The sequence below is a fragment of the Falco cherrug genome, chromosome W (assembly GCF_023634085.1).
Source record: "Falco cherrug isolate bFalChe1 chromosome W, bFalChe1.pri, whole genome shotgun sequence".
Classification (NCBI taxonomy): Eukaryota; Metazoa; Chordata; class Aves; order Falconiformes; family Falconidae; genus Falco; species Falco cherrug.
The window spans coordinates 4168684-4190457 of NC_073719.1; the positions used below are offsets into that span (position 1 = coordinate 4168684).

At 37.8% G+C, this 21774-nt stretch overlaps 1 protein-coding gene across 5 annotated transcripts in view; it reads right to left on the bottom strand.

Moving 5' to 3' along the window:
* The window catches only part of LOC102057777 (A disintegrin and metalloproteinase with thrombospondin motifs 6), a 155247-nt gene that overhangs the window by 104913 nt on the left and 28560 nt on the right, over nucleotides 1-21774 (bottom strand). For all 5 annotated transcript variants that reach the window (XR_008730091.1, XM_055698088.1, XM_055698089.1 and 2 more), the window contains one exon: nucleotides 2759-2802. Coding sequence is in view for 4 of the 5 variants with exons in the window: in XM_055698088.1 (XP_055554063.1) it covers nucleotides 2759-2802 (44 nt within the window). In the remaining variant the exon portion in view is untranslated. The remainder of the gene's footprint in view (nucleotides 1-2758; nucleotides 2803-21774) is intronic.

Sequence of the window (21774 nt, forward strand, 5' to 3'; positions counted from 1 at the left end):
ATGTTAATAACAAGCATTCATTTAACCACTGAAGTCTTTTCCATTTATTACCCATCATCTTCTGGAATTAAAACCTTACTATATTACAAGCACTTTTAAAAACTTTAGAGAGAGAAAGCTCTTCCTTATCTTATACATTCTTCAGCAACAGAGTATCATACTACTATTGTATGTACTACTATTGTAGTACAATACTACATTGCCACTACAGAAAGCTCTAAACATCAGATTTATTTAATATATTGCTCTCTAGGGTTTCTTATCTAAATAAGCAGTAAAGTTTTCTTTAAGGAAATTACCTGCTCAGTTAACTACACTATAACAGAACAATGACTGGGAAAAGTGCTATTTCAAATTATTCTGTTTAGATGACAAGTGCTTCCTGGCTGTGTCCACATTAGCAAGCAATTTGGAGCCATAGGAGTTGGTCAGCAGAGTGAAGCACTGATATTGAGGCTCCTCACATATCTTTGTATGTGGGTTGAACTTTCTACTTTGGACTAGTTTAATCCTGTAGGCCAAACATATTCACTACATATGTGGCTCAAAGCTTTCAAAAGGAAAAAATATTACGGGATATCATGAGAATACATCCCACATAGTTATTTAGACCTTAACGTCTCCTGTAGGCACATATGGGACATTTGGGGAATATGTGTTCTGACTTAATTTTCTCCAAAACAAATCTAGTTTGCACATACTAAAACTACTCTGATAACCAAACTGACATTGGCAAAAGGTGACAATGTGTGCCTGTAGATTTTGCATCAAAACAGTACTACTGCTCTAAATCAAATCACCAGTGTAGACATGCCCACGGAGGACAGGATGAAACATCAGAGGAAAAGTTACTATCCATTAAGAAAAGTCTGTAAATTGTTTGCAGTATGCAACCTGTAGAAAATAATTCCAGTTAACCTGCCTAAACCATGCTATGCTAATTGAGTAGGACATTCTTAAGACAAAATGGCAATACTTACATAACAATTGCCATGTTCCCCTGCAAAGTTCACCACATTTGAGTGAAGTCATCTCTATCTTCAGATCTTATAACTGAGCACTTGCTTCAGTGACTTACAGGACCAGATTAATGATTTATAATTCCATACCATGCTTGCAGAAAGTGGCAGAGATCAAGTCCAGAACCCAATCTATGGCTCATTTAAAAAAATGAATTCTTCACTGGAACCACAGAGATGCTGCAAAGACATCTGAGGTCTATCTTTTCTAAGAGTTTCCATGAAAGATTCCTGAGACTTTTGTTCACAAACACCTTAAATACATGTTTAACTTCAGTTACTGGAGGTCAGTGGGACTTAAGCATATTTAAATGCCTTGCAAAAGAGGTCTCTTCTCCCATTCAATGCCTATAATGAAAATTAAGTGTCATGGTTCTGTTGCCAAGGGTCCCATAACAGTGAGTTGGAACTGATACCATGTGATTTTTTAATTGTTTATAAAATCAAGCATTTGCCAAAGTCTATCCCCTGTTATTCTGTATTCAAGTAAAGCTGTATTTACCTTTATGCCAACATCTAATACAGTAAGAAATAGTACACTAATGAACTGTGTTAAAAATATCACATATAAATATCAAATAGTTCATCAGTGAATGTACACCCTTTAAAACTTTCTTCTTTTAAGAATACAAAGACAATTATATGACATCAATATAGAGTCTCTTCAGTTTTGTCTCTTCCATACAGATATCAAAAGAAAATCAGTTACATTAAGAAATTCATCATCATTTGCCTTTTACTGAAACATGGTGTGAATATTGTTTATATTTACAGCAGGCAAAATTCTGATACCTTCACCCATGTAAACTATTTCCCTGTGCCACAAACATCATGCTGACTTGAGCAAGACTTGTAGAAAAATCAACATGAGTTAAGGCTAGCAAAGCACACAGTAATACAGGCAAAGACAAAGAAAACCTAATTATGAGCTCTGATTATGAGAAAAGTATTACTAAACTGAACTGAATTACAATTATATCTTTAATTAATTCTGAGAGGGGATTATATTAAAGGATCCAAATTGAAAAATATATATATTTACATTCTTTGAATAATGTTTCTTTCATATGTTAAAGCACTATCAAAGGTAACAACTACAGTATAGTAAATAACTTTTGGTGACAAATTTAGGTATGGAGAGAACAACAGCTCTCCATCCTGTACGCAAGGTTGCTTGTGTTTCTCCATTGTCAAAGCACTGTTTTAAGGAGTTTGATATTACTGTAACTTATATCACTGTGTCATATTATTCTAAGTTTGTGAAAGTAACAGTCTGAAGCTGTACTCCTTGTGTGCAACAGACCAACAGTGTAAATCTCAAAGCCTGTTTCTTTTGTAGGGTGTTATTTTGGGATTTGTAGGTTTTGTTGGTTTAGGTGGGTGTGTTTGTTGTGGGGTTTTTTGTTTGTTTGTTTAAATTTTCCTAAGGTCTTTTATTTGTATTTGTTTTAAAATGATGGTGGGGACAGGTTAAATAGAAATAAACAGTAAATCCTCTCCTCTAATTATTGCTTGGTAAGTTTGAGTAACCTGCTAGGTTTTATCAGCATTACAGCTGCCAGAGAAGAAAGGCCCATCAGCAGTTCATTTAATTTAAACTTATTATTCACGTTTATAAAACTGCAAAATTTTGAAAGCATAAACATAAAAAGAACTAATCAGCCAATAAATTAATAGTCAAGTATAATGCAAGGAAACAAACAGCAAATACAAGCTGAAATTTCTCTTTCTAATCTTACCCAGTGTTCCACAAGGCTTGTTTTTATAAGTGCAGATATCATATCTGTTAAGGAGAAAAAAAGTACATAAAATATATCCAAGAATCAAATTTGTAAGATATTTTGTATATTTATCACATATCTGTATCATAGTTCAAGTTGTCAGACCGCAATCAGCTTAATTATGTGCAGCCAGCTGGTGTCAGCATTTTCTACACTCTGGTGTAAACGGCAGGCTGCAGTACACTCACAGCTGCTGGCCTCAGGCCAGTGAGACACCTGCCAGTAAAAAAAAAATAAATAAATTAAAGTAGATCTTTGTAATCACTAGCTCCATAAAGCAGTATACCGTGTTGTTATGAAGTTATAGCAGCACGTCTATAAACTGCTACCAATTCCAAACACTTTTACTTTTTGAACATATTGGAACCATCTTACGATATTATTCTTATCAACTAAACAAAATTAATTGCAACTCCTACTATTTAAACTTTGATTCTAAATAAAAACTATCTCTCAATTATACCAAAAATTATTTTTAAAAAAACCTTATGAACTGCCATTTCAGTTTCCTTCTCATTATCTTCTAATGATAACGTGTCTTAAGAGTACACTGTAACAAACTAAAATGAAAAATATATTTTTGCCAAAGGCTAAATAATGACTTTAAAGGAGAATTTTCATCATTTTAGATATTATCCTTCAAGTACAGCAGCTCAAAGAGTTTTTGTGTAGTTAACATGTAAGTACCTGGAATTGAAAATGGAATTAAAAAGTTTTCTGCAGCAGTGGTCACACAGCAGTCAGTTACACCTACATATTTTGAATATGTGTCCTGGTTTCAGCAGGGACAGAGTTAATTTTCTCCCTAGTAACCAGTACAGTGCTATGTCTTGGATTTAGTATGAGAATAAGGTTGATAAAAACATCATTGTGTTAAGTGTTGCTGTGTGATGTCTATACTAAGTCAAGGACTTTTCAGTTTCTCAGGCTCTGCCAGCGAGAGGGCTGGAGGGGCACAAGAAATTGGGAGGGGACACAGCCAGGACAGCTGACCTGAACTGGCCAAAGGGATATTTCAGACCATATGACATCATGCTCAGTATATAAACTGGGGGCATTAGCTGGGGAGGGGGGGGGGAAAAAATCACTACTTGGGGACTTGCTGGGCATCAGTCAGCAGGTGGTGAGCAACTGTATTGTGCATCACTTGGTTTGGTTGGTTTTTTTCCCCCCAAGTTTTATTTCACTTTCTCTTTTTGTTATTATTAATAGTATTTTGTCACAGCACTCCCCAAACTATCAAGCTGCAACAAGGTCTTTCACCACTTCATACCAGCATACTCTTCATACAGTCCCTCTGCTGCCTTCACCTCACCCAGCACACATGTTCTCTCATCTCTTGTTGTTGTTGCTGCTGCTTCTCTCCCTCCTCGGCTGCTCTCTCTTTGTTGGCTCTCAACCACTTAACTTAACCAGCCACACCTGCACCTTATCTACATCGACCAACCCACCACCCCTGAAGCCAACCCACAGTTGTATATTATCAATGTTAATTAACCCAGCTTCATTCTTCTATAGTATTTCATTTTACTTTGAAATAATTATTAAACTTTACTTATCTCAACCCACAGGTTTTACCTTTTTTGTTCTGATTTTCCTCACCATCCCACCAGGGGAGGGGGTTTGTGAGTGAGCATGGTACCTTGTTGCTGGCTGGGGTTAAACCATGACAATATGCAACCCTATGATATAGCTAGTGATATGAGAACACTCTTACAATGCCTTTGATTTTAGAGGATTTATACTGATTTCCTTTCAGTATGTTTCAGAATAATTTCCAATATTTTGAAAGGTGAGTGAAAACAAAGACAAAAAGATACCATTTTAATGCTTTAATTTTTAACCCAAATATTTACTAATTTCAGACCACCAGACATTTCTGTTAAAAATAACATAAGGACTGTTTTAAAATGGGTTATCATATGGAGGTCTGATCATGAGATATATTTCAGTGCTAATAGAGTTAACGTCTGTCTGTAAGCCAAATCCATAGACAAAATAACAAAGCTTAAAATTTGGAACAAATCCAGTAACCTCTCTGCATGTAGACTGTTGTGACCATATAGAATTCCTCTGATTTTTAAAGGTACTGGGTGTGGAGCAGTTTGCGAGACTAAGATCTAATTTTGAACCTAAATGTTCATATGCATTGATCTCACTGAGGTGGCTCAAACTCTGCCATTCTATATGCACATAAAGCTCTTGCTGATTTCCCATTTGCTGTTTGGAGAGGGAGAGGTAATCAAATCAGCATTCTTTATATAAAATGTGTTGGAATATAAATAGATTTTGTATGTCAAAGCTATAAGATGACAGATACAGAGAAAAAGATTTTTTTTTACTGAACATCTCCAGCCTTTTACATATTTAAGGAAACAAACCTCTTATTTCTGCCTTTAGGACAGAGCCTGAACTTTACCCTATTGAAGTTCCTGCAAAATTATTCCTCAAAGAAAGCAGACAGGACTCAGGCTTATTTAATAAGAAAACCCAAATTTGGCCAAATACCTTTAAAATGTAGTTTAGAACTCAACACAAGGAAGTCTGTGCAATACACAGAAGGTATTGATCTACTAATTTTTTTAATATACAATACTAATAGGAAAAAAAAATAGTGTTCGTACATCCTTAAATAAAATTGACCTTTAAGAAGAAAGCCAGTTCAACTAAACTCAAGTAAAATGCTGTCACTGATTTCAGTGGAGCTGAAAATTTGCCCTTATGGCCTGAATCTGCTTACTCTCATACAAGTACAAATCTGAAGTCACTCCTCACATTTGGTTCAGTTTCACAAGGAACTGTGATAGGAAATAATGATATGAATTAAATCCCTTTTTTCTGTTACGCTTTTGAAAAACAAAGACCATGGTATCCTTCTGTTTGTGCTGGGTAGCAAATATTCTTCATTATTCATAGCCTAGTATTTGTAAGAAAATGTGATGATAATGAAACAAATTAGATAATAAAACTAAGGAAAATAGAATTTTATTTTCCAGTACATTAACTCTTTGCAAGAACATACCCAGATAGTAATAATAATCTAATTGTGGCTTCATTAACTATTCAAAATTTATAGGCAATAATAATTTCCTGTAACGATCATTCATACACTCTATTATTCCTCGGTTTAATAGGAAAAACATCTAAGTTTTCAATGTCAAATTACTGACTTTACCTACATCATCTTATAGCTCTTTTTTTCCACCTTTCATATGGATGGTTTCTGCTTGTGATTTGTTTGAAAGCTTATATAATTTTTGTGTAATGCACTGTTCAATTCCATCATTTGCTTCTCTATATGATTTAACCAAATCAGCCTAACTAGTCTTTGTGTTTTTTGATTTTGACACTGCTTCCTTTATTTTTTATTTCCAGGGAATCCATTTAACCCACAGATGCGGGGTTCCAAAATGCAAGAGTCAATACTTGCCAGATAGTAGCTTCAAGCCAAGAAACCCCTGAAATGACAAATCATCCAGATTACCCATTAGATTAGATAGGACTAATTGCTATTTAAAAAACAAACAAAAACCCACAACCCAAACCCCCCCAAAAAATCCAACAAAAAACTCACAACAAATAAAACACCACACCACAAAAATCAACCCCCACCAACAAAAAAACAAAGGTGAAGATGGGTCATAGCTGTCACCAGGACCTTAGTAAACACTTCGGGAATCACAGACAACAAAAAGTTCTCAAGCCAACAACAATCTCAACCAACCATTAAAAAAAGATAACAGTCATGAGGGTTATGCAAAAATGCAGTTTGCAAGACGTTAACATATTTTCTTTTTAATTCACTGACAGAATGTGGAGGAAGGCCACCATGCAGAATTTGAATATAAGAATACAAATATGCAGGTTGCAAAAAACTTCAGGATGAGATGGCAGTCTGTAGCAAAGTAAATCCTTTGCCCAAGTTGGAAGAGAAGATCATATGCCTCCTGCTAAAGTGGGTGAACAGGCTGGGGAAGAGAAATGTGGAAAGAGGCAAGATTGTTGATTACATGTCCATTCACAGCCTGAATGGATCAGAAGTCACTTGATGAGGCAGATAGGGGAAGACGTTTGGGACTTCTGGATACACTTGCAGGGTTGCTGAAGAGCCACACCAGACAGGTGGGAAATGCATGATGGATGTACAGCTGTCGCTGACAACTCCAACTGAAATATCAGCCAGAAGGAAACTGCAGGAAAAGTTCAGGAGGTGACCAAACACAATTATCAACAGGCAAAACATATGTAGCTACTCTGTTCTGGAGAAGTCAGCTCATTAATGTGGACGCAAGAAGTTCTGTGCCAGCAGTCCTCAGTACAATAAAAGAGTCATAGACATGTTTGTTTAATTTATTAGCATCAATGTAAGCTACAGACTGACTCCCTGTCCTGGTTTCTGTTGGGATAGAGTTAATTTTCTTCTCAGTAGCTGGTACAATGCTGGTTTAGTTTTTAGTATGAGAACAATGTTGATAGGACACTGATGTTTTCAGTTGTTGATAGGTAATGTTTATACTAAGTCAATTTCAGTTTCTCAGGCCCTGCCAGAGAGAAGCCTAAAGGGGCACGGGAAACTGGGAAGGGACACAGCTAGGACAGGTGACCCAAACTAGCCAAAGGGTTATGTAGAACGTCATGCTCAGTATATAAACTGGAGGGGGGGGGGGGGAGGGGGGGGGGGAGTTGGGGTGGGCTGATCACTGCTTGGGGACTGGCTGGGCATTAGTCAGCAGGTGGTGAGCAATTGTATTGTGTATCACTTGGTTTGGTTTTTTTTTCCCCCTCTTGGATTTTATTCCTCTCTCCCTCTCTCTCCTTTTCATCAGTAGTATTAGTATTATTATTATATTTCACTTTATGTCAATTATTAAATTGTTCTTATCTCAACCCACGAGTTTTACCTTTTTCCTGATTCTCCTCCCCACCCCTCTGTTGCTGGGGGGGGGGGGGAAGAAGGACTGAGTGAGCAGCTGCATGGTACTTAGTTGGCAGCTGGGGTTAAGTCCTGAAGTCTTGAACTTGAGCCTCAGTTTATCTACAAACCCTACTTGCAGAAAAATCCCTTTCCTTTGCTAATTTCATGAGTAGTATGATTCCAATCACTTGAGTAGGACACTTAAATATATAAGAAAGATGAGTTCTCTGTAAATACTGTAAGCCCTGTTCAATCTTGTCAGATAATTTATTTGCAGCTACAGCCAATCCCAGATGCCTTAGGGGAAGATAGATGTTTCCCATCTAGATGTACATTTAGGGAAGGGAAGGAGATTTCTTCCTGATCTCTGCAATCTGTGAGCTTGTGGGCCTAATGCATGTAGTTTTGCAACTATGAAGTTCATGCAAAGTTTTATGTAAGAAAGTGTGTTCCCTCTATTAAGATACACAAATTCACAGATTTGAAGGCAAGAAAGCATCACGATTCAATCATGCCTCCAGCCATTCCCAGCATAAAAATGTAAGTAATTTATTCTAGAAGCTACATAGGATAAAAAGCTATTCCTTAAAAGCTATTTAATCTCACATTAAGTGTTGTTCTCAACATAAGAATTTGATAACATCTGCACTAGGTTAATCTGATTCATCTGCCTTTCCCCTCAACAGCAGTCATTTGTGAGTACTTACAGTGATAACAGGACAGCAGACCAACACCACCTCTGATACAACCTCCCAGCTCTGTGGCTTAGGGAACTTCAGAGGCAGAATTTACATCTTAGTATTTTTCTTCTAATATTTTCAGCACTTAATTTATTTTAGATTGAAGAGAAATTAACTAATTTCAGTGTCCATCATGGGGATGTTGCTATGCTTTATCAGCAAAGTTGAGTCCCTCTGTCCCAGTAGAGATCTCTTCCATGCTAAAGTAATTTTTTTATTTTTTCTTAAATCAGACAAATGAACTGTTTCAGTGCCACACCACTATAATGTGCTGCCTTCTGCTGCCTTCCTTTGAGCTCTAGGCCTTTTTAAACTTTCTGTAGCCTATCTGTATTAGAATGCAAGAAGTTGTTCTAATAGTAGTATTAACAAAAGTAGATACAAAGGCAAAATAAATGATCTCTTCTAACATGATAATCTGTATTTATACATTCAAGGATAACATTGCCCTTTTCACCAGTTTGATTATGTGAAATCTTCCATTAAAGGAAAAGAGTCTCTGTAAGGCACTTATTACTAGCTATGTGTTACTGGAAATGTCCATTGTGCCAGAAATAAGGACTATGCATCAAAATAACACTGAGATATCGATATACCTGTATAACAGGATTGGAAACATACATGAATACTAACATTGGATACGCTTTAAAGAATTTGGCTAATCAACAGAAATAAAGTATATTCTGTGGGTTATTCAAGTATGATAAATGAAGAAAGCATAAAAAATCTTATTAGAAATGCAAACTGTTCAAAACCAGTATGAAACAAGCTACTTATAAACACATAAACCTACTATAAAAATCACCTGAAAGCTACCTCTCCAATATGCCTGAGTAATATTTCAGATAGATATAGAAAGAAATAACTGAGGCTTTTGAAGGAATATTTTTTAATGAAAGTGTTTTGGGAAAAACAAAAAACAACAGCAAATTGCTGAGGAAAACTCTACCAAGATGTCTGGAATACAAATATAAAGAGTACACGAATCTAAGAAAATTCAGGCTAGACAAAGACAACAAATAGGTACGACTGGACATAAAGCTCTTCATAACTTTGAGGTGGTTGAACACATACCTCATATATGTGTATATATATAATAGTACAGGATTTGCCAAATAACCTACTTTAAAAGGTTATCAGAAAACAAAATAAAGCCTAAGAATTGGTTCTGTCCAAAAAAGAAACACAGCTAACTACTACAAATTATTAGAAGTTCATTTTTAGAGAACATTTCCAAATATATTATCATTGAAAGGAAGGTTTTATTTTTCACTTGTTTGAAACCAAATCTTACTTCTTGACATTTGCTTTATATCATATGTTTTGACAATAAGCTAGTCAAGTAAGGACTGTCCCTTTCATACACCCTTGCTTAATGATAAACATAATTGATTCATTAGAATTTTAATTTTTTTACTTTTTTTTTTCCTTCATGCTCTGCAACATAATTTATGTATGCACCCAATCATATATATCTTATATTCAAATAAGTATTAAAAGACCAGTGGAAAAAAAAAAAAAAAAGGTGCTGATACCACACCAGTGTTTTGGCTACTACTGAGCAGTGCTCACACAGCATCAAGGCTATCTCTCCAACATTCCCCCCTCACCAGTAGGCTGGGGGTGGGCAAGATCTTGGGAGGGGACATAGTCAGGACAGTGACCAACGAGATATCCCATACCATATGATGTCTGCTCAGCAATAAAAACTAAGAGATAGGAGGAGGAAGGGAGGGCATTCATTATTTACAACATTTGTCTTCCAGAGAAGCCACTACATGTACTGAAGCCCTGCTTCCCGGGAAGTGATCAAACATCATCTGCTGATAGGAAGTAGAGAATAACATCTTTTGTTTTTCTTTGATTCTGCATGCACGACTTTTGCTATTCCTTCATTAAACTGCCTTTATCTTGATCCATAAGTGGGTTTTTTTCCATCTTATTTTCTTCCCACCTGTTCTGCTGAGGAGGGGAGTGATAGAGCAGCGTGGTGGGCACCAAGCAGCCAGCCAAGGTCAACCCACCACAGTTAAACTAGTTCTAACATCTAGAACTATAAACTGAACTACTGCTAAATCAAACAAAACTCAGATTTCCCTTAAAAGGGATCAAAAACCTCAAACTATCTGACAATTCCAACTTCTATTTCTAAATTATGGAAAATAAAATTGAAAAAACAGTCATTAGCTTTTAGTTTCATCATATTCATTTGCATATATATACTTAGCTATGATAAAGTAGTTATTTTGCAAGTGCAGACAATGTCACTAATGCTAGAGAACTGTGTGGAAAAAATTATAAAAAATACTGACTTTTGGTCTGGTTTTGTAGAAACTTTTTATCATAACTCTTCAACAGTTCACCATTTTTAAGATAATTTGGTCATTCATTAGATTTGCACAGGTTATAAACAGCAATACTTTATAACACAATACTTTTAAATGTCTTTCTAAAAGCTTTACTATAGCATATGCTTAATGTTACAGAAAGTGGTACACTACAACAGCATTCTGCCTTAAAATAAAGTACACAACGTCTTATTTAGTTTCTTCCTCAAAAACCTCAAACCAAAAAGAGCTATTTAAACCAAGGAAGGAAAAGCATAATATACGTTACACATCACTCAACAGAAATAGCTTTTTCTATGATTAATTTTTCATGTCGCCAAAACTGTTACCGAAATCTCGGAATGAAGAACTTATCGACACCAATGTGATGTAGATAAGCAGACACTTCTTTATTGACGGCCGGGTGCGTGAGCGAGTCCTCTCACGATCAACGCACCCGGCCGTCAATAAAGAAGTGTCTGCTTATCTACATCACATTGGTGTCGATAAGTTCTTCATTCCGAGATTTCGGTAACAGTTTTGGCGACCCAGATGGGACCTCGCTGAAGGAGACCGGAGGAGTCGGGGACCTGATCGGTTCCGGCCAGCACCGAGGATTTCTCGGGGATACCCATCGATCCCCGATCCGTAAGGCTCTTCGCGACGTTCCCTGGATATTTGGTAAGACACTTCTTTTTTTAATTGTAGTAAGTAAGTGCACTAGAGGAAGTGGGTAGGAGTCCCACTATAAGAAGTGTATGGTAAGGAGTGGGTTGGAGACCCACCAGTGAGTTTGAGTCTCACTGAGTAAGTCTGCCTGTCAGACGCGGTGAAAGCTGCGCAGGGTTGGACTAAAAGGATCCTTGTGGAAGTGGAAGCCTAGGCGTCTGCCCGTAAGACATAAGCGAAAGCTATTGCAGGGTTGGACAAAAGTGGAAACAAGAGAAACTATATGCTATAGTGTTCTCTAAGGTAGTGCCTCTAACAAGAAGTTAGAAGAAGCTTTTGGTGTTCTTTGTTGTATTGTGAGTTTGTGTATTAAGAAGAAAATTAAGAGGTATAATATTGTGTTATATGTTTGTTTTCTTTGTTGTTCTGTGAGTTTGTGTATTAAGAAGAGAAATTAAGAGGTATAATATTGTGTTATATGTTTGTTTAAAGTAACTGTGGGAAAGTGTGAGTGTGGCTGTAAGAGTGAGACTGTGGAGTGTGGATCCGCGGATCGGAGTGATAGAGTTGAATAATTGTGTATTGTACTGTGGGTAATTACACCATGGCAACTAAGTTAACTCGGTTGTTTAAATGTAAAAGCTTGGGTAATCTTGTGTTAAATGATAAAATCCCGAAAAATTCTCCACTGGGATGTTTACTGGCGCATTGGGGGGATTTATATGAGGATTTGTCAAAGAGCCAGATGATTGAATATTGTAATAATTGGTGACCACTATATATACATTAGAAGATCAGGAAAAGTGGCCCACGAATGGGACACTGAATTATAACACTATTTTGCAGTTAATGTTGTATTGTAAAAGAGAAGGGAAATGGAATAAAATGCCATATGTGGATTTGTTTTTTATTTAAGACAAAGAAAGGATTGGCAGGATGAATGTAAGCTAACTATTAGAGATAATTTGGTAATAGCTATAACTTCTGATAATAAGAAAGTGGAAAAAAAAAATACATGTTGTTTAAATTGTGAGGTTGGGAGTGGATACAGGAGCGACATTTTTTTATTAAATACCTGTAAAAACTGGAATAAAAACAGGCCATTCCTGCAACCCCTGGATTTGAAATTTGGAAATAAGATAATTACACATGAATTTCTGTATGTACCAGTATGTCCGGTACCCTTGTTAGGAAGAGATTTGTTATCTAAATTAAATGTACAAATTGTTTTTGATGAAGGAGAACTCTTTTTGAAGATACCCGAGTCAAAAACGGGAGAAGTTTTGATGATACAAGAAAAGGTAAAGGAATAAGAAATTCCACCGGAGGTAAATTGGCAGTGATCCCTACTGTATGGGAGACAGATATTCCTGGCAAATCGAAACTAGCAGAACCGGTTAAAATAGATTTGAAGGAAGGCGCAGGAGCCGTGAGAATTAAACAATATCCAATCAAACCAGAAGTGAGACAGGAATTGAAGAAATTGATTGATAAATTCTTGGAGCATAAAATTTTGGAAGAATGTGAATCTGAGTATAATACTCCTATTTTACCAGTCAGAAAACCTTCGGGTGAATATAGACTGGTACAAGACTTGAGAGCAGTAAATCAAATAGTTAAGGATATTTATCCTGTGGTAGCAAACCCTTATACACTGTTAACAGCATTGAGGGAGAATTATCAGTGGTTTACAGTGCTTGATTTAAAAGATGCTTTCTTTTGTATACCTTTGGAAAAAGGAAGCAGAAAACTGTTTGCTTTTGAATGGGAAAATCCTCAAACCAGGCAAAAGATGCAGCTGACATGGACTAGATTACCCCAAGGATTTGAAAACAGTCCAACTATTTTTGGAAATCAATTAACAAAGGAACTTGAAATCTGGAAACAGGATAAATCAAGGCCTGGACATTTACTCCTACAATATGTGGATGACATATTGATTGTTGCAGAAGAAAGACTTACCTGTATACAGGTGACTATTGATCTCTTGAATTTCCTGGGACTAAATGGATACAAAGTGTCCAGGAAGAAAGCCCAGATAGCCTGCCAAACTGTGATATATCTGGGCTTTGAGATTTAAAAGGACAACGACAATTAGGAAAAAATCGCAAAGAAGCTATTTGTAGTATACCTGAGCCGAGAAATATTCATGAACTCAGAGCATTTTTGGGAATGACTGGGTGGTGTCGCCTTTGGATCATGAACTATGGGCTAATAGCTAAACCGCTGTACGAGGCCCAAAAGAACTCTCCCTTTGTATGGGGCCCACAACAACAAAAGGCTTTTGTAGAGTTGAAACGTGCCTTAATGTCTGCACCTGCCTTGGGACTGCCGGATCTAACCAAAGATTTCCAGCTGTTTGTACATGAAAGACAACACCTTGCACTGGGCGTGTTAACCCAGAGGATAGGAAGCTGGAAACGACCAGTCGGATATTTCTCTAAACAACTGGACACAGTGAGTAAAGGGTGGCCAAACTGCCTTCGAGCACTGGCCGCAACAGTGATGCTCATACAAGAAGCTCGGAAATTGACTTTGGGAAGAACAATAACAGTCTATGTCCCACACATGGTGATAACTGTCCTAGAACAGAAGGGGGGACATTGGCTGTCCCCCAGCCGAATGATGAAATACCAGGTGGTATTGACTGAACAAGATGATGTGATTCTAAAGACAACTAACCTGGTAAATCCTGCAGTGTTTTTAAGTTCCATACAGGAAGAAGGACGACTGGAACATGATTGCTTGACTACCATCGAGTATGTTTATTCCAGTCGTGAAGATCTGAAGGATGTGCCATTGGAGCGACCAGACTGGGAATTGTATACTGATGGAAGCAGCTTTATGGAACAAGGAGTCCCATACGCTGGATATGCGGTAACAACAGAGACTACAGTTATAGAAGCAGGAGCATTGGCGAGTACCACATCAGCCCAAAAGGCGGAACTCATCGCTTTAATTCGAGCCTTAGAACTAAGCAAAGACAAGAGAGTAAATATCTGGACTGATTCAAAATATGCCTTTGGGGTAGTGCATGTCCATGGAGCTTTGTGGAAAGAGAGGGGGTTATTGTCCTCTCAGGGATCAAACATTAAGCATCAAACAGAAATTTTATGATTATTGCAAGCAGTTCAAAAGCCGGGTCAAGTAGCAATCATGCACTGTAAAGCACATTAGATTGGAAATATAAAAAGAATAGTTGGAAATAATTTAGCTGATAAAACAGCAAAAAAGGTAGCAAAGAAACAAGCATCGCAAATGGCAATAATTTTTTTTAAAACAGTAACCCTTCCTAGGGAAAAACCGAGATATTCAGAGGAAGATGACAAATTAGGTCAGTTATTAAATGCTAAGAAAAACTTAGCTGGATGGTGGATAACTCCTAATGGACAGGTAGTAATTCCACCTCTTTTAATGAGAGAGATAATTCAAACAAAGCACCAAGAATGTCACTGGGGGGCAGAAGCTTTAGTAACATCCTTACGAAAACAAGTGGTATCAGTTAAGATGTTGGGAATAGCTAAAATGATAACTGCAAAGTGTGAAGTATGTTTGAAAAATAATCCAATGATTAAGAAAAGGGTTCAAATGGGTAGACTGAAATCTGGTGTAGAACCTGGAGATTATTGGCAAGTAGATTTTTCAGAATTACCCAGACAAAATGGGTATCGGTACATTCTGGTAGGGGTTGATACTTTTACAGGATGGCCAGAAGCCCTTCCCTGTCGCACCACACAAGCAAAAAGAGGTTGTGAAGTGGTTATTACAAGAAATAATTTTGAGATTTGGAGTTTTTATTGGAAATCCTCTGACAGAGGTCCACACTTTGTTGCTGAAGTAGTCCAAAGTGTTAGCAAAGTATTGGGTATTAATTGGGATTTGCATGTGTCTTGGAGGCCACAATCTAGTGGAAAAGTGGAGAGGATGAATCAAACTTTGAAACGACAAATAAGTAAAATTTGTCAAGAAACCAGTTTAAAGTGGCCTCAGGCACTTTCATTGGCATTATTATGAATCAGGGTACAGCCAAAGAGTGGAACCTCAGTCAGTCCTTATGAATTATTATATGGAAAACCATATGAGTCTCTAGAACCAAATCTAAACATACATGTAAAAGGAAAACAAGATGTGTAGAACTATTTGCTTTTTTTAAGGAAAACTTTGGCTGTGATTCGGAGTGCAGTAATTTGGAATAGACCTTTATCTCTGGAAAATTCAGTGCATGATTTCCAGCCGGGAGACTATGTTTATGTGAAGAATTGGATCTCCGAACCTTTGCAGGAGCACTGGAGAGGACCCTTCCAGATACTGCTAACCACCTTTACAGCTATCAAAATTGTAGAATCGGATGCTTGGATATATTATATTTGAGTGAAGAAAGCACAGTGAAGAAAGCATCTACTCCGTGGAAGATTGTGAAACGTAACTCAGAGACTTAAAATTAATTTTGAAACATGTTTAATTTTGCATATCAGGTTATGATTGGTTTTTGGATTTTCTTTTGGTTGGTAGTGTTGGTGGGATCATGGGCTGACTTGGTGGACAGGAACATAAGACAAATAGAAACAGAACAAGTGATTGACATTCCCAAACAAATGGCTGAGGAAAATTTGATGGTAGGATTGATTAAAGAATTTGCCAATTTACAAAACGTCACGCAGATCACTGCTTGTTTGCCAGTACCGAAGGCAGTAGGTGAATCTATTCCATGGGGAATTTTAACTATGAACTTGACTAACCTGGAACATAAAAATGAAACCAATTATTGTGAACAGAGGCCAGTGACTCAATGGTATGAGCAAATAAAAGTCATTAGAAAACAGTGGAAAAATCCAGGTAATCTGGCGGATTGTGAAAAATTGTTAAATTATGTTTTTACCAAAATAGGAAGATTTAAGACTGTGGGATGGTGTTTTTATGATGAACAATTTAAAATCAACGTGAGCAAAAGTGTTATGAAATGGAAGTGTAACGAAACTGGCCAGAGCACCCAGGTAGTAGACCAGTGGGACTCTATATGGTCTATGTCCATATTTTCCCATTTTCAGTATATAGCAAGAATTTCTTGGTGTTTTACCTGGGATGGAAAGTTTTTTTTTCAGTATTACCCTGGGTAGATGATAGGTCAACTACATCGGGAGAGAAGGAAAATAAAATAGTGCCATGGTGGAAATGTGAAAAAGTGTATGATTGTAATAATGCAGACTTAGTAATTCAAAGAATTCCTCCGTTGGCTGCTGCTTTGAAATATGGTTGTTTTTGTCGAGGTCTTAAGAATACTCTCAATTTAACCAGCGCCTTTACAGTCAGAAGAGGAACTTTGTTTAGTTGTAGAAAATCTTCTATTCGAAGTCCAGGACATTTAGTTTGGGCATTAAGTGATGGAACCTGGACAACACACCTACCATTAGATGGTAAGGTAAAACAAATCACATTGGGCATGCCAACATTGTGTCCGATTTGGAAGAAATCACCATTTAAAGGATCTCTAGAGAATCTAGAATTAAAACGAATAAAGAGATCAGGGATAAATGATGATATTTGGAATGAACCATCTACAGGAGTGAAAATTGGCTGGGCACTGGAATCACTTTTAAATCCTATAGCTTCATATAGAAACAGAGCATGGCTCTATCAGTTAACTGGTCAAGTGGAAAAATTGGCAAACGTTACCAAGAAGGGGTTTAAGGAATTGAATATACAACTACAGGCAACTTCCAGAATGACTTTACAAAATAGAATGGCACTAGATATGCTCCTACTTAAAGAACATGGAGTGTGTGGATATCTTAAGGATAAACTGGACCACTGTTGTATCCACATTCCAAATGTCACTCAGGATGTGGAACATGATCTAGACCTATTGGGAAAAATTGAAAAAGAAACTGAAACAATTCAAAAGGATATGTCAGAAGATTGGCTTGGGAAAATTTTTAACAAACTGGGATGGAATTTGAGCTCTTGGATACAATCTATAATTAAGACTTTGTTTCTGTTACTAGTTGTCTTTTTGATGAGCATGCTGATATATGCATGTCTGAAGAAACAGTTTACCAATAGAATTGTAGTGAGTCGTATGATTATGAGAGAAGTACCAACTATTTCACCAAGACATGATCCATTACCCAAATATGTTGAAACAAAAGATATATGAATAAAGTGAAAGTATTGAAATAATGATTTTCAACACTTTCAAAGGGGGGAAATGTTACCGATTAGTTAATAAGTTAAAATCGATTGATTCTATTTGATTAATTAATTGATTTTATAAAATCATATAATAGAGTTAAAATGTAGAAGGCTAAGGAAAAAAAAAAATTATAGGAAACTTGCATATATGCAATAAGAGACGTTATGGAATCTTTTGTACGTCTTGTATCAAGGCTAGAAGAAGGGCCTGGAACTATTGTAATAACTCTAGGGTTGGAAGGTTCCATTGTATTTAACCAGTCTTCTGTACGCAGAGGTGTATTGAAATGTCAGAATATGAGATTAATGGGAACTGGGGAGAGTCGACTGGAACAGCTTGTAGGTGCCTGCCAAGAAACCGTGAACTTTAGTAAGAGGTAATTCCGGCAGGGGGAGATCGCGACCACCAACTCATATACCACCTACCCAAATCGTACCCCAGACCCATTTCTAGACCTTTCTAAGCTCTACTGCGCAGAATTGGATATAGGAGGAGAGTATGTTAATGGTTTACGGGAAATGTTATGATTATGCATGAATAATTAATGAATATGTATGAATAAGTTCTATATATGGAATCTGATTTTGAGACCTGGCGTGCGTTGATCGTGAGAGGACTCGCTCACGCACCCGGCCATCAATAAAGAAGTGTCTGCTTATCTACATCACATTGGTGTCGATAAGTTCTTCATTCCGAGGTTTCGGTAACAGTGATCCTAGCCAGGTATATCTGTGTCTGTGGCCATGGTTATGTCTGTGCTGCAGCAGATATGCCTCTGGAGGAATTGTGGCCCAAGGGCAAGTCCATGTTGGAGAAGGTACACCTTGAAGCATCAGTGGCTGTGTGTGAGGACATGCTGGAGCACTTCAAAGCATGTGGGCATGGATAAGTCCATGAAAGAGCAGGTACAGCCCTGGAGGGATTGCAGCCAGGGATAAGGCCATGCTGGAGCTGATTTACTTCTGAAGGGACTGTGGCTGTGGGTAAGGCCACATTGGAGCAGGTCTATGGTGATGGCCCATGGATAAGGCCATGTTGGAACAGGTGCACCTCAAAGTGACTGTGCCTGTGGATGAGTCTATGCCACAGCAGGTATACCCCTGGAGAGACTGTGGCTCACAAGGCTCCACTTGGAACAGGTTGCAGTCTGTGGATAAGTCCAAGGGGAAGATTTCATTGCAATGTTAAACCCTACGGGGTGGTCCAAAGGGTCCAGGGGTGGAGATTGTAATGGATATGCCTTTAAACTGTTGTAACCCACAATTTGAGTTTCATGTTATAGGAATGACTATAGCAGCAACCACCTGAACCATTGAAGGACAAGCCTTACAAGAAGCAATGCAAGTGCAGCAGTGACCCGAGCTGTTTTTGGTGCCAGATAACCCCATACAACACACCACCTCTCTTCTCCTGAATGACCACCATAAGAGACCATGTTCATGGACTAAATGAACACAATGGACATTTATAGACTTGGTTTTGTTTTGTGGGATTTTTTTTTTTTTTTTTTTTTACAGGGGTAGTCCATAGACATGGGAAATATCTGTGTATTATATCAAAGGATGGGAAGGGTGATGGTGGTTAATGAGGTGGTATTGGAAAGTATGGCATGATGTAAATGGTATGGAATAAGGGGTGGATACCATCCTGGTATCCACTAACACAATTAGTGTTTTCTTCTTAGTAGCTAGTGCAGTGCTGTGTTTTGGCTATGATATGAGAGAAATGTTGATAGTACAGTGATGTTTTTAGTTGTTGCTGGGTAATATTTATACTAAATCAGGGACTTTTTGATTTCTTGGGCCCTGCCTGCGAGAGGGATGGAGTGGCACTGGAAATTAGGAGGGGACACAGCCAGAACAGGTGACCCCAACTAGCCAAAGATGTATTCCATACCATATGACATCATGCTGAGTATATAAACTGGGGGAAGAAGAAGGAAGGGGGGGATATCTGGCATCATGGCCTTTGTCTTCCCGAGTAACCATTACGTGTGATGGAGCCCTGCTCTCCTGGGGATGGCTGAACACCTGCCTGCCCATGGGAAGTGGTGAATGAATTCCTTGCTTTGCTTGGCTTGCATGTGTGGCTTTTGTTTTGCTTATTAAATTGTTCTTATCTCAACCCTTGACTTTTACATTCCTTTCTGATTCTCCTCCCCATCCCTCTAGTTGAGGGGGGAGTGAGCAAGCAACCGCATCGTGCTTGGTTGCCAGCTGGGGTTAAACCACGACATATGCCAACTGATTTTATTAATGTTCAACTATCTTACATTTTTCTGTATCACTTTTGTTTTCCAATTTAATTTTCTGCCATCATTCCATAGCCTACAGCCTCTCAGCTCAGAAAGATGTACACAAAATCGACAAGGGACAATTCTCTACTGAAATCTTTGTATATGTTGGGTTTTTCCCCCACCAAACATGCAGGGTTTGCTAACTTGGAACATGGCTCTAGACCCGCATGTATCTGTAACAAGTAATCTACACAGAGATCCTGTATTGCTGTAATGGCTCACAGTTGTTATGCTGTATCTCTCAGTCACAGCTTCTCTTTTTGTCAGTCAGTCTTAGGGTAGTCATTCCACTACCCTAAGGAATATTCTTTGAAGACCTACAAAATGATTTTGACACAAGAATACAAGAATTGTGGTACTGGCTCTACATCTAGGTCTATATACTGACTCTGCCAGTAGCAGGTATTTAAAAAGGAGTATAAGGAACATGTCATGTACAGAAACCCTGGTACAAATATTCCTATTAGGCAAAGCACTGTGCAAACAAGATCAAATATAATATCTTATACTTTGTTCAATCTGCTGTAACAGAGTCCTAGTATATTTCAGGGTAGTTTGTGCATTTGGAGTTTCCCCCCCAATTTTATCATTTTAATATGCAGATACATTTTCACTTATTCCCCTTCAATTCCCTGAGAACAAAGGGGCATGAGGAATTTAGTGCTGTTATTTGGGAAGTGGGCTCCTTGCATTTTAAATATCTGCAGAGGCAGAAATTAAGGGAAACAGATACATCTCAGCTTTTCAACTCTGAGTAGTCTTACTGTTCTGGAGACCACGTGTGTTAGTCAATGAACAATCTTATGATTTTTGCACAAAAGTTAACCAAGGCAAAACAGCCTCCTGTCAGGGGCTCAAATTCACTATAAGGAACTCCAGTAGAACAATTTGAAAGGCTGCATAGCAAACAAGGGTGAAAACCACTTAATGGATTAAGAGTCAAGGAAGAAAGAAGCAAACATATACAATTTACATTAGAATTACTTCTTGAAATCAGAGCCTTTCTTCTTAACGGAGGAAGAAACTGCAGGATGGAGGATCAGAGACAGGGCTTCATGGGAACAGAAACACTTTGGGTGTTCAGATTTATTGGACAAGGCTAGGAAATGGCCCTGACAGGGTGACATGAGAGTACCTTGTATAGAAAAGAAATCTTTGCAACAAGTTAAAAAGTGCAGAAAAAAGTGGAACAGTGCCTCAGAAGAGAAGCATCATCTCAGACCTGCAGAAGGAAAGCAATGTGCAGAGGCCTGGCTGGCCCTACATCGCTATCAAATGCCTTAACTAGTACAGAACCTGATGGGGAAGCGTTACTCATCCCCAGCTGCCTAAAACCCCTTAATGTTATTTAAAAAAAAACAAAACAAAAAAAACCCCGCATGATTGTGGTCAACTCTACACAGGTATGCAAAAAACAAAACAAGAAACCTTTTGCTCCTCTCAAGGATCTACCGCAATGCCAGAAACATTGCAGTTCTTTAGATTATGAACCACAAGGTTTACAAGAGTTTAAGATTGCTGCCACATACATATACCTTCTGCCTCCTTAGAAAAACTGGCAGTACTGGCCTGCACTGAGAATGCATCACCTACAGACAAATGAGAGAGTATAGCTTACCCATGAGGGCACACAAATGAGAAATTTACTAACTGAAGCATCATGAAGTTCATCTTGTACATATACAATAAACATAAACCAGTTCTGTAAAATTTCTCTCCTTCAAAGATTTGAAAAATCCACCAATTGTGTTATAATGCTAATGCCTCTGACATGGGCTTCAGCAGTGTTGCTAGGCACATGTTGCATATTAATAATGTTTGCATACATATGGGGGTT